The sequence below is a fragment of the Oncorhynchus gorbuscha genome, linkage group LG21 (genome assembly GCF_021184085.1).
Source record: "Oncorhynchus gorbuscha isolate QuinsamMale2020 ecotype Even-year linkage group LG21, OgorEven_v1.0, whole genome shotgun sequence".
NCBI lineage: Eukaryota > Metazoa > Chordata > Actinopteri > Salmoniformes > Salmonidae > Oncorhynchus > Oncorhynchus gorbuscha.
This window is the reverse complement of record NC_060193.1, coordinates 5,853,117-5,865,778: the sequence shown is the minus strand read 5'-3', so window position 1 is coordinate 5,865,778 and position 12,662 is coordinate 5,853,117. Positions and strand designations below refer to the sequence as shown.

The window sequence follows — 12,662 nt, the reverse complement described above, 5'->3', positions numbered from 1 at the left end:
CGCCATCGTGCATAAAGGTATTTTGTCCCCCTTCACCAAACGCGATCACGACACGCAGGTTAAAATATCACAACAAACTCTGAACCAATTACACTCATTTGGGGACAGGTTCGAAAAGCATTAAGCATTTATGGCAATTTAGCTAGCTAGTTATCTTGCACTTGCTAGCTAATTTGTCCTGTGAAATATTTTATTATTTACCTTTAAACATTAAGTTGTTATTTTACCTGAAATGCACAAGGTCCTCTACTCCGACAATTAATCCACACATAAAACGGTCAACTGAATCGTTTCTAGTCATCTCTCCTCCTTCCAGGCTTTTTCTTCTCTTGACTTTATATCTTTCATTAGGTGCATTCCTGCCACTGACCTCACTCGTCTTTCAGTCACCCACGTGTGTATAACCAATGAGGAGATGGCACCTGCTTCTATAAACCAATGAGGAGATGGCACCTGCTTCTATAAACCAATGAGGAGATGGGAGAGGCAGGACTTGCAGCACGATCTGCGTCAGAAATAGAACTGACTTCTATTTTAGCCCTTGGCGACGCAGATACTCGTTGGCGCGCGCAAGCTGTGTGGTTGCAATAATATAGATTTCTAAATGTATTTTGCAACGTGCGTGAGCGGTGTAGTCAGCCTGTGATAACGTCATACACCTCTCCCCCTCCTTCTATCCATCACTCTCCTCCTCTCCCCCTTCTATCCATCACTCTCCTCCTCTCCCCCTCCTTCTATCCATCACTCTCCTCCTCTCCCCCTTCTTCTATCCATCACTCTCCTCCTCTCCCCCTTCTATCCATCACTCTCCTCTCCCCCTCCTTCTATCAATCACTCTCTTCTCCCCCTTCTATCAATCACTCTCTTCTCCCACTTCCATCCATCACTCTCCTCCTCTCCCCCTTCCATCCATCACTCTCCTCCTCTCCCCCTTCCATCCATCACTCTCCTCCTCTCCCCCTTCCATCCATCACTCTCCTCCTCTCCCCTTCCATCCATCACTCTCCTCCTCTCCCCTTCCATCCATCACTCTCCTCATCTCCCCCTTCCATCCATCACTCTCCTCCTCTCCCCCTTCCATCCATCACTCTCCTCCTCTCCCCCTTCCATCCATCACTCTCCTCCTCTCCCCCTTCCATCCATCTCTCTCTCTCTCTCTCTCTCTCTCTCTCTCTCTCTCTCTTCTCCTCTTCTGGCCCCCTCTCTCTCTTTTATCCTCTTCTTCTGGCCCTGTCTCTCTCTGTCTCTGTCTCTGTCTCTCTCTCTCTCTCTTTTCTCCTCTTCTCCTGGCCCCCTCTCTCTCTCTCTTTTCTCCTCTTCTCCTGGCCCTCGGTCTCTCTCTCTCTTCTCCTCTTCTTCTGGCTCTCTCTCTCTCTCTCTCTCTTCTCCTCTTCTGGCCCCCTCTCTCTCTTTTCTCCTCTTCTTCTGGCCCTGTCTCTGTCTCTCTCTGTCTCTCTCTCTCTCTCTCTCTCTCTCTCTCTTCTCCTCTTCTCCTGGCCCTCTCTCTCTCTTTTCTCCTCTTCTCCTGGCCCTCGGTCTCTCTCTCTCTTCTCCTGGCCCTCGGTCTCTCTCTCTCTTCTCCTCTTCTTCTGGCCCTCTCTCTCTCTCTCTCTTCTCCTCTTCTGGCCCCCTCTCTCTCTTTTCTCCTCTTCTGGCCCCCTCTCTCTCTTTTCTCCTCTTCTTCTGGCCCTGTCTCTCTCTGTCTCTGTCTCTCTCTCTCTCTCTCTTTTCTCCTCTTCTCCTGGCCCTCTCTCTCTCTCTCTTTTCTCCTCTTCTCCTGGCCCTCGGTCTCTCTCTCTCTTCTCCTCTTCTTCTGGCCCTCTCTCTCTCTCTTCTCCTCTTCTTCTGGCCCTCTCTCCCTCTCTCTCTCTTCTCCTCTTCTTCTGGCCCTCTCTCCCTCTCTCTCTCTTCTCCTCTTCTTCTGGCCCTCTCTCCCTCCCTCTCTCTCTCTCTTCTCCTCTTCTTCTGGCCCTCTCTCCCTCTCTCTCTCTCTCTTCTCCTCTTCTTCTGGCCCTCTCTCCCTCTCTCTCTCTCCTGGCCCTCTCTCCCTCTCTCTCTCTCCTGGCCCTCTCTCCCTCTCTCTCTCTCTTCTTCTGGCCCTCTCTCTCTTCTCCTCTTCTTCTGGCCCTCACTCTCTCTCTCTTCTCCTCTTCTTCTGGCCCTCACTCTCTCTCTCTTCTCCTCTTCTTCTGGCCCTCTCTAAATGTTAGACTTTATATATGGTGTTACTTGTTATTTATGAATGACACATGTCTGTCTCTAGTTATTAGATCTGTTCACCCAGTGGGACTGGTCCAGCTATCTAGCTGACTATGGAAGACCCACCTGCAAATACCTGAGAGTTAACCCTCACACAGCCCTAACACTGCTGGAAAAGTAAGTATACCTCTCTTTCTCTCCTTATCTATCCATCCATCCCTAACCTCGACCCTCACACAGCCCTAGAAGTATCTCTCTCTCTTCCTCTCATCTCTCTCAATTCAATTCAAGGGCTTTATTGGCATGGGAAACATGTGTTAACATTGCCAAAGCAAGTGAGGTAGACAACATACAAAGTGAATATATAAAGTGAAAAACAATAAAAATTAACAGTAAACATTACACATACAGAAGTTTCAAAAGAGTAAAGACATTACAAATGTCATATTATATATATACAGTGTACAGTCTCTCTCTTCCTCTCATCTCCCTCTCTCCCTCTCATCTCCCTCCCTCATCTCCCTCCCTCTCATCTCCCTCCCTCTCATCTCATCTCCCTCCCTCTCATCTCCCTCCCTCCCATCTCCTTTTCCCTCCCTCTCATCTCCCTCTCTCTCATCTCCCTCCCTCTCATCTCTCTCATCTGTCCATCCTGTTCTGTTTTGTGACCTAATCTCTCTCCTGTCTTGAATCCTACAGGATTTCTCGACTGTAAGTACTGAAATGAGACTGGAGTTGCACGTCTCTCTGTGTGTTGTGAAATTATTTTTTGTTGTGTGTGTGTTTTGCGTGCCAGTAAAGATAATTAAAACTGAAGCAGTGTGATAATCACCCAGACACACTGAAACCCAAACAGGTAGTGCAGATAAGCGTTGTTATCGCCGTGGTGATAAGACAGGTGTCTGTGGTAATGATGGGATGGCTATAACAACACCGTTATGTATCCATAGTGATGACGGCTATCACCTTATCAGTCTACTGTAGAGAGATTACTGTTTTACACACACACACACACACACACACACACACACACACACACACACACACACACACACACACACACACACACACACACACACACACACACACACACACACACACACACACCATGTTCGTTAGCAAGTCAGTGGTCGTCAGAGAGTCATGAGTCGGAGGTCCAGTCCTGGTGGTCTGTTTTCCCACAGAGGATGCACCATGCTGGGGTTACTCTGCCTCTCCGTCCCCCTGACCCCCTGGAGCTCTGTAGTGGAGCACTGCACCGTGACACAGCAGCTGCACAACACCTCATGTGACACACACCTTGCAGACCAAGGGACCTCTCTGTCACATGTGTGTATTGAAATGTCTTATGGAATGTACTGATTGGCTCTGCGCATCTTGCTGTGAAATGAGTAATCATGTCTGAATCCTCTCTAGTGCTGATAATCTTCCTCCCTCTTCCTCCATCCTCCCACTTCTCTCTCCTCCCTCTTCCTCCATCCTCCCACTCCTCTCTCCTCCCTCTTCCTCCATCCTCCCACTCCTCTCTCCTCCCTCTTCCTCCATCCTCCCACTCCTCTCCTCCCTCTCCCTCCATCCTCCCTCCATCCTACCTCTCCCTCCATCCTCCCTCTCCCTCCATCCTCCCTCTTCCTCCATCCTCCCTCTCCCTCCATCCTCCCTCTCCCTCCATCCTCCCTCATCCTCCATCCTCCCTCTCCCTCCATCCTCCCTCTCCCTCCATCCTCCTCTCCATCCTCCCTCACCCTCCATCCTCCCTCTCCCTCCATCCTCCCTCTCCCTCCATCCTTCCTCTCCCTCCATCCTTCCTCTCCCTCCATCCTCCCTCCCTCCATCCTCCCTCTCCCTCCATCCTCCCTCTCCCTCCATCCTCCCTCTCCCTCCATCCTCCCTCTCCCTCCATCCTTCCTCCCTCCATCCCTCCTCTCCTCCCTCCATCCCTCCTCTCCCTCCATCCCTCCTCTCCCTCCATCCCTCCTCTCCCTCCATCCTTCCTCTCCCTCCATCCTTCCTCTCCCTCCATCCTTCCTCTCCCTCCATCCTTCCTCTCCCTCCATCCTTCCTCTCTCCTCCCTCCATCCCTCCTCTCCCTCCATCCTTCCTCTCTCCTCCCTCCATCCCTCCTCTCCCTCCATCCTCCCTCATCCTTCCATCCCCTCTCTCCTCCCTCCATCCTTCCTCTCCCTCCATCCTTCCTCTCCCTCCATCCTCCATCCCTCCATCCTCCTTCCTCTCCCTCCATCCTCCTTCCTCTCCCTCCATCCTTCCTCTCCCTCCATCCTTCCTCTCCCTCCATCCTTCCTCTCCCCTCATCCTCCCTCTCCCTCCATCCTTCCTCTCCCTCCATCCTTCCTCTCCCCCATCCTCCCTCTCCCCCATCCTCCCTCTCCCCCATCCTCCCTCTCCCCCCATCCTCCCTCTCCCTCCATCCTTCCTCTCCCTCCCTCCATCCTACCCTCTCTCCTCCCTCCATCCCTCCTCTCCCACTCCTCATCCTTCCTCTCCCTCATCCTTCCTCTCCCTCCAGGATGAAAGACACCAGTCGTAAGAACAACATGTTTGCTCAGTTCAGGAAGAACGAGAGAGACAAACAGAAACTCATCGACACCGTGGTCAAACAGCTCCGCAACCTCATCTCCGCCCACCAGACCTGAATGGAGCAACGCTATTGGTCAACGAACATCACCAGACCTGAATGGAGTGATCCTATTAGTCAAGGAACCTCCACCTTGCAATCCTATTGATTACTGCAACCTCAATATCTGCCCACTAGACCTGAATAGAGCAATCTCATTAGCCAAGGAATCTTATCTTGAACCCATCATCCGCTTCAACCTTGCAATCCTATTGATTAGACCTCAATACCCACTAGACCTGAATAGAGCAATCTCATTAGCCAAGGAATCTTATCTTCGCCCACCAGACCTGAACCCATACATCCTATTGGTCAACGAGCTTCAACCTTGCAATCCTATTGATTACTGCAACCTCAATATCTGCCCACTAGACCTGAATAGAGCAATCTCATTAGCCAAGGAATCTTATCTTCGCCCACCAGACCTGAACCCATACATCCTATTGGCCGACGAGCTTCAACCTCGCAATCCTGTTGGCTAAGGAACATCAGTCTCCGCCCACCAGACCTGAACTCAACCATCCTATTGGTTGAGGAAACTCTAGCCTGTGTCTCTACCATGTCTTCCAGTATTGTTTTTGCGGGTGGATTTCATTTTGGAGTGGTTTAGTATTTGGGGGGTTTATTTGACATGAAAAATGTTATATTTTTTCTCTTAAGTGTTTACGAACACCGTTTCGGGGTCGAAAAGATTCAAGTCACATGATCGTATGTGATGGGTGTGACGACGTAGGTCAGTTAGTGTGTCGACGCTACAGGAACACGACTTACCGCCAGGTGATAACTATAATACCTGTTGTTTTCAGACGTCCAAACATACTTCTTAACAGTCCCTATGCAGCCAAGGAGAACGGGGATGAACCCTGACCTTAAAAAAAAAAAAAACATTTAAAAGCAGGATGGAGGGAAGGAAGGGGGGGAGAGGGGGAGGGAGTGAGTGAGTGAGTGAGGGAGGAAGAGAGAGAGGGGGAGGGAGGGAGGCAAGGATGGATGGAGGGAAGGAGGGGGAGAGGAGGGGGGGGGGGAGGTGAGTGAGTGAGTGGAGAGTGAGTGAGTGAGTGAGTGAGTGAGGAGTGAGTGAGTGAGTGAGGAGTGAGTGAGTGAGGAGGAGTGGGAGGCAAGGATGGATGGAGGAGGGGGAGAGAGAGGGGGAGGGAGAGGAGTGAGAGGAAGGAGAGGGGAGGATGGAGGAGGGAAGGATGGAGGGAGGGAAGGATGGATGGAGGGAGGAGGAGGGGAAGGATGGAAAGGAAGGATGGAGGGATGGAGGGGAGGGAGGGAGGGAGGGAAGGATGGAAAGGAAGGATGGATGGAGGGAGGGAAGGATGGAAAGGAAGGATGGAGGGAGGAAAGGATGGAGGAGGGAGGGAAGGATGGAAAGGAAGGATGGAGGGAGGGAGGGAGGGAGGGAGGGAGGGAGGGAAGGAAGGATGGAGGAAGGGAGGGAAGGAAGGATGGAGGAGGAAGGAGGGAGGGAGGGGAGGAGGGAGAGAGGGGGATAACAGTCTTAGCCTTGGCCTCATATCGGCGCCTTTACCCTCAACTCACTGTTATATTTTACTGCTCACCAAGGAAAGTCCGTCTTCCACATGCCACTCCGTGTGGAGATAGACTATGAATAATCAGACAAGTCAGTCAATGCACAGGGGTCATTCTGTAGTCCCTAGCATGTTTGTGCATCTCTCTGTGTGTGTGTGTGTGTGTGTGTGTGTGTGTGTGTGTGTGTGTGTGTGTGTGTGTGTGTGTGTGTGTGTGTGTGTGTGTGTGTGTGTGTGTGTGTGTGTGTGTGTGTGTGTGTGTGTGTGTGTGTGTGTGTGTGTGTGTGTGTGTGTGTGTGTGTGTGTGCATGCCACCGTGCCTAACATAAAGGGACGTAGATTTAAAAGGAAATTAAATGTGTGTTGTTTTTTTTTGCAGGTGGAGGAGGGTGTTGTGCCTTGTTTTTATACGTGGGAGTTGTGGGAGTTTGCCTTTGTCTGCATGTGTGTGTGTGTCAGGTTCAGTTATTGGGTTCTCCAATCCAGAGGTGTATGTACCAATGACTTATATGACAGGAGGGGCCGGCCGCTGTGTTGAAGCCGCTGTGTCTATCTCTTGGCGCTCCCTCACCGTTGTAAAAAAGTATTTCCAGCAGCGTTGCAGTTCTTGACACAAACATGGCAAACATACCCCCGTTCAAAGGCACTTTAAATATTGTCTTGCCCTCTGAATGACACTCACAATGCCTCAAGGCATAAAAATCCTCTCCTCCCCTTTCATCTACACTGATTGAAGTGGATTGAACAAAGTGACATTAATAAGGGATCATATCTTTCACCTGGATTCAGTCTGTCATGGAAAGAGCAGGTGTTTGGTTTGTTTACTCTGTGTATATCAAAACATTTTCCTTTAAAGTATAACTTTATGTTACTCTACACACTACAACAACAGAAACATACTTATATACATACAGTCATTTCCTTCCTAGAAACATCTAATTGAAATTCTGTAGAATTCTATTCATTCCTATGGAGGACTGCTCCGACAAGGGATTTCCAATATGGCCGACCGGTGGTTTCATAGCAATCGGCAATCCAGGGTTTATATAAGTCGTTGGTATGGGTACCCAGACACGTTTTGTATGTTAAACTGTATTGATTAGTGTCTCCTAATCGTTACAGCCTCGTGTTATTAAAAGCCACTAACGATGATGATCCTATGTTACTAATAAAATATATATTACAATTACCAACCAATACTTAAATAAAACAGACTACTGAAGCCGTTTTCTGTTTCATTTATTTGAGTTCTTGCTGAACTCGGCAGGTGTTCAGACTCATTGACTTTTTCTGCATTTTGTTACCTTACAGCCTTATTCTAAAATTGGTTTCAGACACCCATCCAGACAGCCAGCCATACACCCATCCAGACAGCCAGCCATGCACCCATCCAGACAGCCAGCCACCCATACAGCCATCCAGACAGCCAGCCATACACCCATCCAGACAGCCAGCCATGCACCCATCCAGACAGCCAGCCATACACCCATCCAGACAGCCAGCCACCCATACAGCCATCCAGACAGCCAGCCATACACCCATACAGACAGCCATACACCCAGACAGCCATACAGACACCCAGACAGCCGTACACCTATCCAGACAGCCATACACCCATCCAGACAGACAGGTACTCAGACAGACAGATACACAGACAGACAGGTACCCAGACAGACAGGTACTCAGACAGACAGATACACAGACAGACAGGTACCCAGGCAAACAGGTACTCAGACAGACAGGTACTCAGACATCCAGGTACTCAGACAGCCAGGTACCCAGACAGACAGGTACTCAGACAGGTACTCAGAGAGCCTCACTGTGTTCCTCTACATCCCACACACTTTTTCTTCTCTCTGTCTGGTCTGTCTGTGTCTCGCTGTCTTTCTGTCTGTCTCAGTCTGTGTCTCTCCTGTCTGTCTTTCTCTGTGTGTCTGTCCCTCTGTCTGTGTCTCTCCTGTCTGTCTTTCTCTGTCTCTCTCTCTGTCTGTCTGTCTTTCTCTGTCTCTCTCTCTCTCTCTCTGTCTGTCTCAATCCAACATGTGTTAACATTGCCAAAGCAAGTGAGGTAGATAATATACAAAAGTGAAATAAACACTAAAAATGAACAGTAAACATTACACTCACAAAAGTTCCCAAAGAATAAAGACATTACAAATGTCACATTATTTATATATACAGTGTTTTAACGATTTACAAATGGTTAAAGTACACAAGGGAAAATAAATAAGCATTAAAGCTCTCTCTTTCTGTGTCTCGCTCTCTGGTCTCTAGCTCATAAGTGCAGTAACCTTATGACGTCTCAAGAATCGAGTTTCCTCTACCGTGAGTGTTGAGTAGGGGGACGCCCCCCCTCCCTAGCAGTTTTGATTAACGACTGGGGTGGCACAGACCAGCGTGTGAATATTCAGGAGCTTTGTGTGTGTTTGGGGGGGGGGGGTCAACCATGTCCGCAGCGATAGAAACTGCGCTGCACTGCTGCGTGCCCCTCCCCTGTCAGCTGAGACCCTCGTGTTTTGACTGGGGTGTTCCAGACAGTCTTTAGGAGACCGTTGGAGTGTGTGGAGAGGGAGGGGGGGGGTTCATGGTTGTCTATGCTGTGAGAACACTCTTTAGAGAGAGAGAGAGAGGTGTCAAGGATGAGAACACTGTTTTGTGGTCTCTGTCTAAACCCTGAGTGCTCTACTGATCTCCTATAGATGCTTTGAAACAGACCAGACACTAACCTCCTCACCCACACTATGTAACCTAAAGTAACCTCCTCACCCACGCTATGTAATCTATACTAACCTCCTCACCCACACTATGCTAACTATACTAACCTCCTCACCCACACTATGCTACCTATACTAACCTCCTCACCCACACTATGCTAACTATACTAACCTCCTCACCCACACTATGGTTCCTATACTAACCTCCTCACCCACACTATGCTAACTATACTAACCTCCTCACCCACACTATGTAACCTATACTAACCTCCTCACCCACACTATATAACCTAAAATAACCTCCTCACCCACACTATGCTAACTATACTAACCTCCTCACCCACACTATGTAACCTAAAGTAACCTCCTCACCCACGCTATGTAATCTATACTAACCTCCTCACCCACACTATGCTAACTATACTAACCTCCTCACCCACACTATGCTACCTATACTAACCTCCTCACCCACACTATGCTAACTATACTAACCTCCTCACCCACACTATGGTTCCTATACTAACCTCCTCACCCACACTATGCTAACTATACTAACCTCCTCACCCACACTATGTAACCTATACTAACCTCCTCACCCACACTATATAACCTAAAATAACCTCCTCACCCACACTATGCTAACTATACTAACCTCCTCACCCACACTATGCTTCCTATACTAACCTCCTCACCCACACTATGCTAACTATACTAACCTCCTCACCCACACTATGCTACCTATACTAACCTCCTCACCCACACTATGCTTCCTATACTAACCTCCTCACCCACGCTATGTAACCTAAATTACCCTCCTCACCCACACTATGCTAACTATACTAACCTCCTCACCCACACTATGTAACCTAAAGTACCCTCCTCACCCACACTATGCTAACTATACTAACCTCCTCACCCACACTATGTAACCTAAAGTAACCTCCTCACCCACACTATGCTACCTATACTAACCTCCTCACCCACACTATGTAACCTAAAGTACCCTCCTCACCCACACTATGCTACCTATACTAACCTCCTCACCCACACTATGCTAACTATACTAACCTCCTCACCCACACTATGTAACCTAAAGTAACCTCCTCACCCACGCTATGTAATCTATACTAACCTCCTCATCCACACTATGCTACCTATACTAACCTCCTCACCCACACTATGTAATCTATACTAACCTCCTCACCCACACTATGCTACCTATACTAACCTCCTCACCCACACTATGTAATCTATACTAACCTCCTCACCCACACTATGCTAACTATACTAACCTCCTCACCCACACTATGTAATCTATACTAACCTCCTCACCCACACTATGCTAACTATACTAACCTCCTCACCCACACTATGTAATCTAAAATACCCTCCTCACCCACGCTATATAACCTAAAGTACCCTCCTCACCCAAGCTATATAACCTAAAGTACCCTCCTCACCCACACTATGTAACCTAAAGTACCTTCCTCACCCACGCTATGCTACCTATACTAACCTCCTCACCCATGCTATGGGTGCAATAATATCTTTCCCCTCCCCAGTCTCTCCCATCCCTCCTCTCCTCCTCCCTCCTCTCCTCCTCCCTCCTCCCTCCTCTCCTGCTCCCATGCTACCCTCATACAATAACTTCCTCTCCTCCTCCCTCCTCTCCTGCTCCCATGCTACCAACATACAATAACTTCCTCTCCTCCTCCTCCTCCCTCCTCCTCCCTCCTCCCTCCTCTCCTGCTCCCTCCTCTCCTGCTCCCATGCTACCAACATACAATAACTTCCTCTCCTCCTCCCTCCTCTCCTCCTCCCTCCTCTCCTGCTCCCATGCTACCAACATACAATAACTTCCTCTCCTCCCCTCCTCTCCTGCTCCCTCCTCTCCTGCTCCCATGCTACCAACATACAATAACTTCTCCCTCCCTCCTCCTCCCTCTCTCTCCTCCTCCCTCCTCTCCTGCTCCCATGCTACCAACATACAATAACTTCCTCTCCTCCCTCCTCTCCTGCTCCCTCCTCTCCTCCTCCCTCCTCTCCTGCTCCCATGCTACCACCATGCAATAACTTCCTCTCCTCCTCCCTCCTCTCCGCCTCCCTCCTCTCATCCTCCCTCCTCTCCTCCTCCCTCCTCTCCTGCTCCCATGCTACCAACATGCAATAACTTCCTCTCCTCCTCCCTCCTCTCCTCCTCCCTCCTCTCCTGCTCCCATGCTACTACCATGCAATAACTTCCTCTCCTCCTCCCTCCTCTCCTCCTCCCTCCTCTCCGCCTCCCTCCTCTCCTGCTCCCATGCTACCACCATACAATAACTTCCTCTCCTCCTCCCTCCTCTCCTGCTCCCATGCTACTACCATGCAATAACTTCCTCTCCTCCTCCCTCCTCTCCTCCTCCCTCCTCTCCGCCTCCCTCCTCTCCTGCTCCCATGCTACCACCATACAATAACTTCCTCTCCTCCTCCCTCCTCTCCTCCTCCCTCCTCTCCGCCTCCCTCCTCTCCTGCTCCCTCCTCTCCTCCTCCCTCCTCTCCTGCTCCCATGCTACCAACATGCAATAACTTCCTCTCCTCCTCCCTCCTCTCCTCCTCCCTCCTCTCCTGCTCCCATGCTACTACCATGCAATAACTTCCTCTCCTCCTCCCTCCTCTCCTCCTCCCTCCTCTCCGCCTCCCTCCTCTCCTGCTCCCATGCTACCACCATACAATAACTTCCTCTCCTGCTCCCTCCTCTCCTCCTCCCTCCTCTCCGCCTCCCTCCTCTCCTGCTCCTTATGCTACCAACATAGAATAACTTCCTCTCCTCCTCCCTCCTCTCCTGCTCCCATGCTACCACCATACAATAACTCCCTCTCCACCATCCCTCCTCTCCTCCTCCTCCTCCCTCCCTCCCTCCTCCTCCTGCTCCCATGCTACCACCATACAATAACTTCCTCTCCTCCTCCCTCCTCTCCTCCTCCCTCCCTCCTCCTCCCTCCCTCCTCCTCCTTCCTCTCCTGCTCCCATGCTACCACCATACAATAACTTCCTCTCCTCCTCCCTCCTCTCCTCCTCCCTCTCCTCCCTGCTCCCATGCTACCACCATACAATAACTTCCTCTCCTCCTCCCTCCTCTCCTCCTCCCTCCTCTCCTCCTCCTTCCTCTCCTCCTCCCTCCTCTCCTCCTCCCTCCTCTCCTCCTCCCTCCTCTCCTCCTCCCTCCTCTCCTGCTCCCATGCTACCACCATACAATAACTTCCTCTCCTCCTCCCTCCTCTCCTCCTCCCTCCTCTCCTCCTCCCTCCTCCCTCCTCTCCTCCTCCCTCCTCTCCTCCTCCCTTCCTCTCCTCCTCCCTCCTCTCCTCCTCCCTCCTCTCCTCCTCCCTCCTCTCCTCCTCCCTCCTCTCCTGCTCCCATGCTACCACCATACAATAACTTCCTCTCCTCCTCCCTCCTCTCCTCCTCCCTCCTCTCCTCCTCCCTCCTCTCCTCCTCCCTCCCTCCTCCTGCTCCCATGCTACCACCATACAATAACTTCCTCTCCTCCTCCCTCCTCTCCTCCTCCCTCCTCTCCTGCTCCCATGCTACCACCAT

At 50.5% G+C, this 12,662-nt stretch overlaps 1 protein-coding gene across 1 annotated transcript in view; it reads left to right on the top strand.

The window, feature by feature from the left end:
* The window catches only part of exoc6b (exocyst complex component 6B), a 182,494-nt gene extending 177,493 nt beyond the window's left edge, over positions 1-5,001 (top strand). The window contains 2 exon segments of the mRNA XM_046320331.1: positions 2,264-2,376; positions 4,727-5,001. Of these exon segments, the coding sequence (XP_046176287.1) occupies positions 2,264-2,376; positions 4,727-4,853 (240 nt within the window). The 3' untranslated portion in view covers positions 4,854-5,001.
* Positions 5,002-12,662: the final 7,661 nt, after the last annotated feature.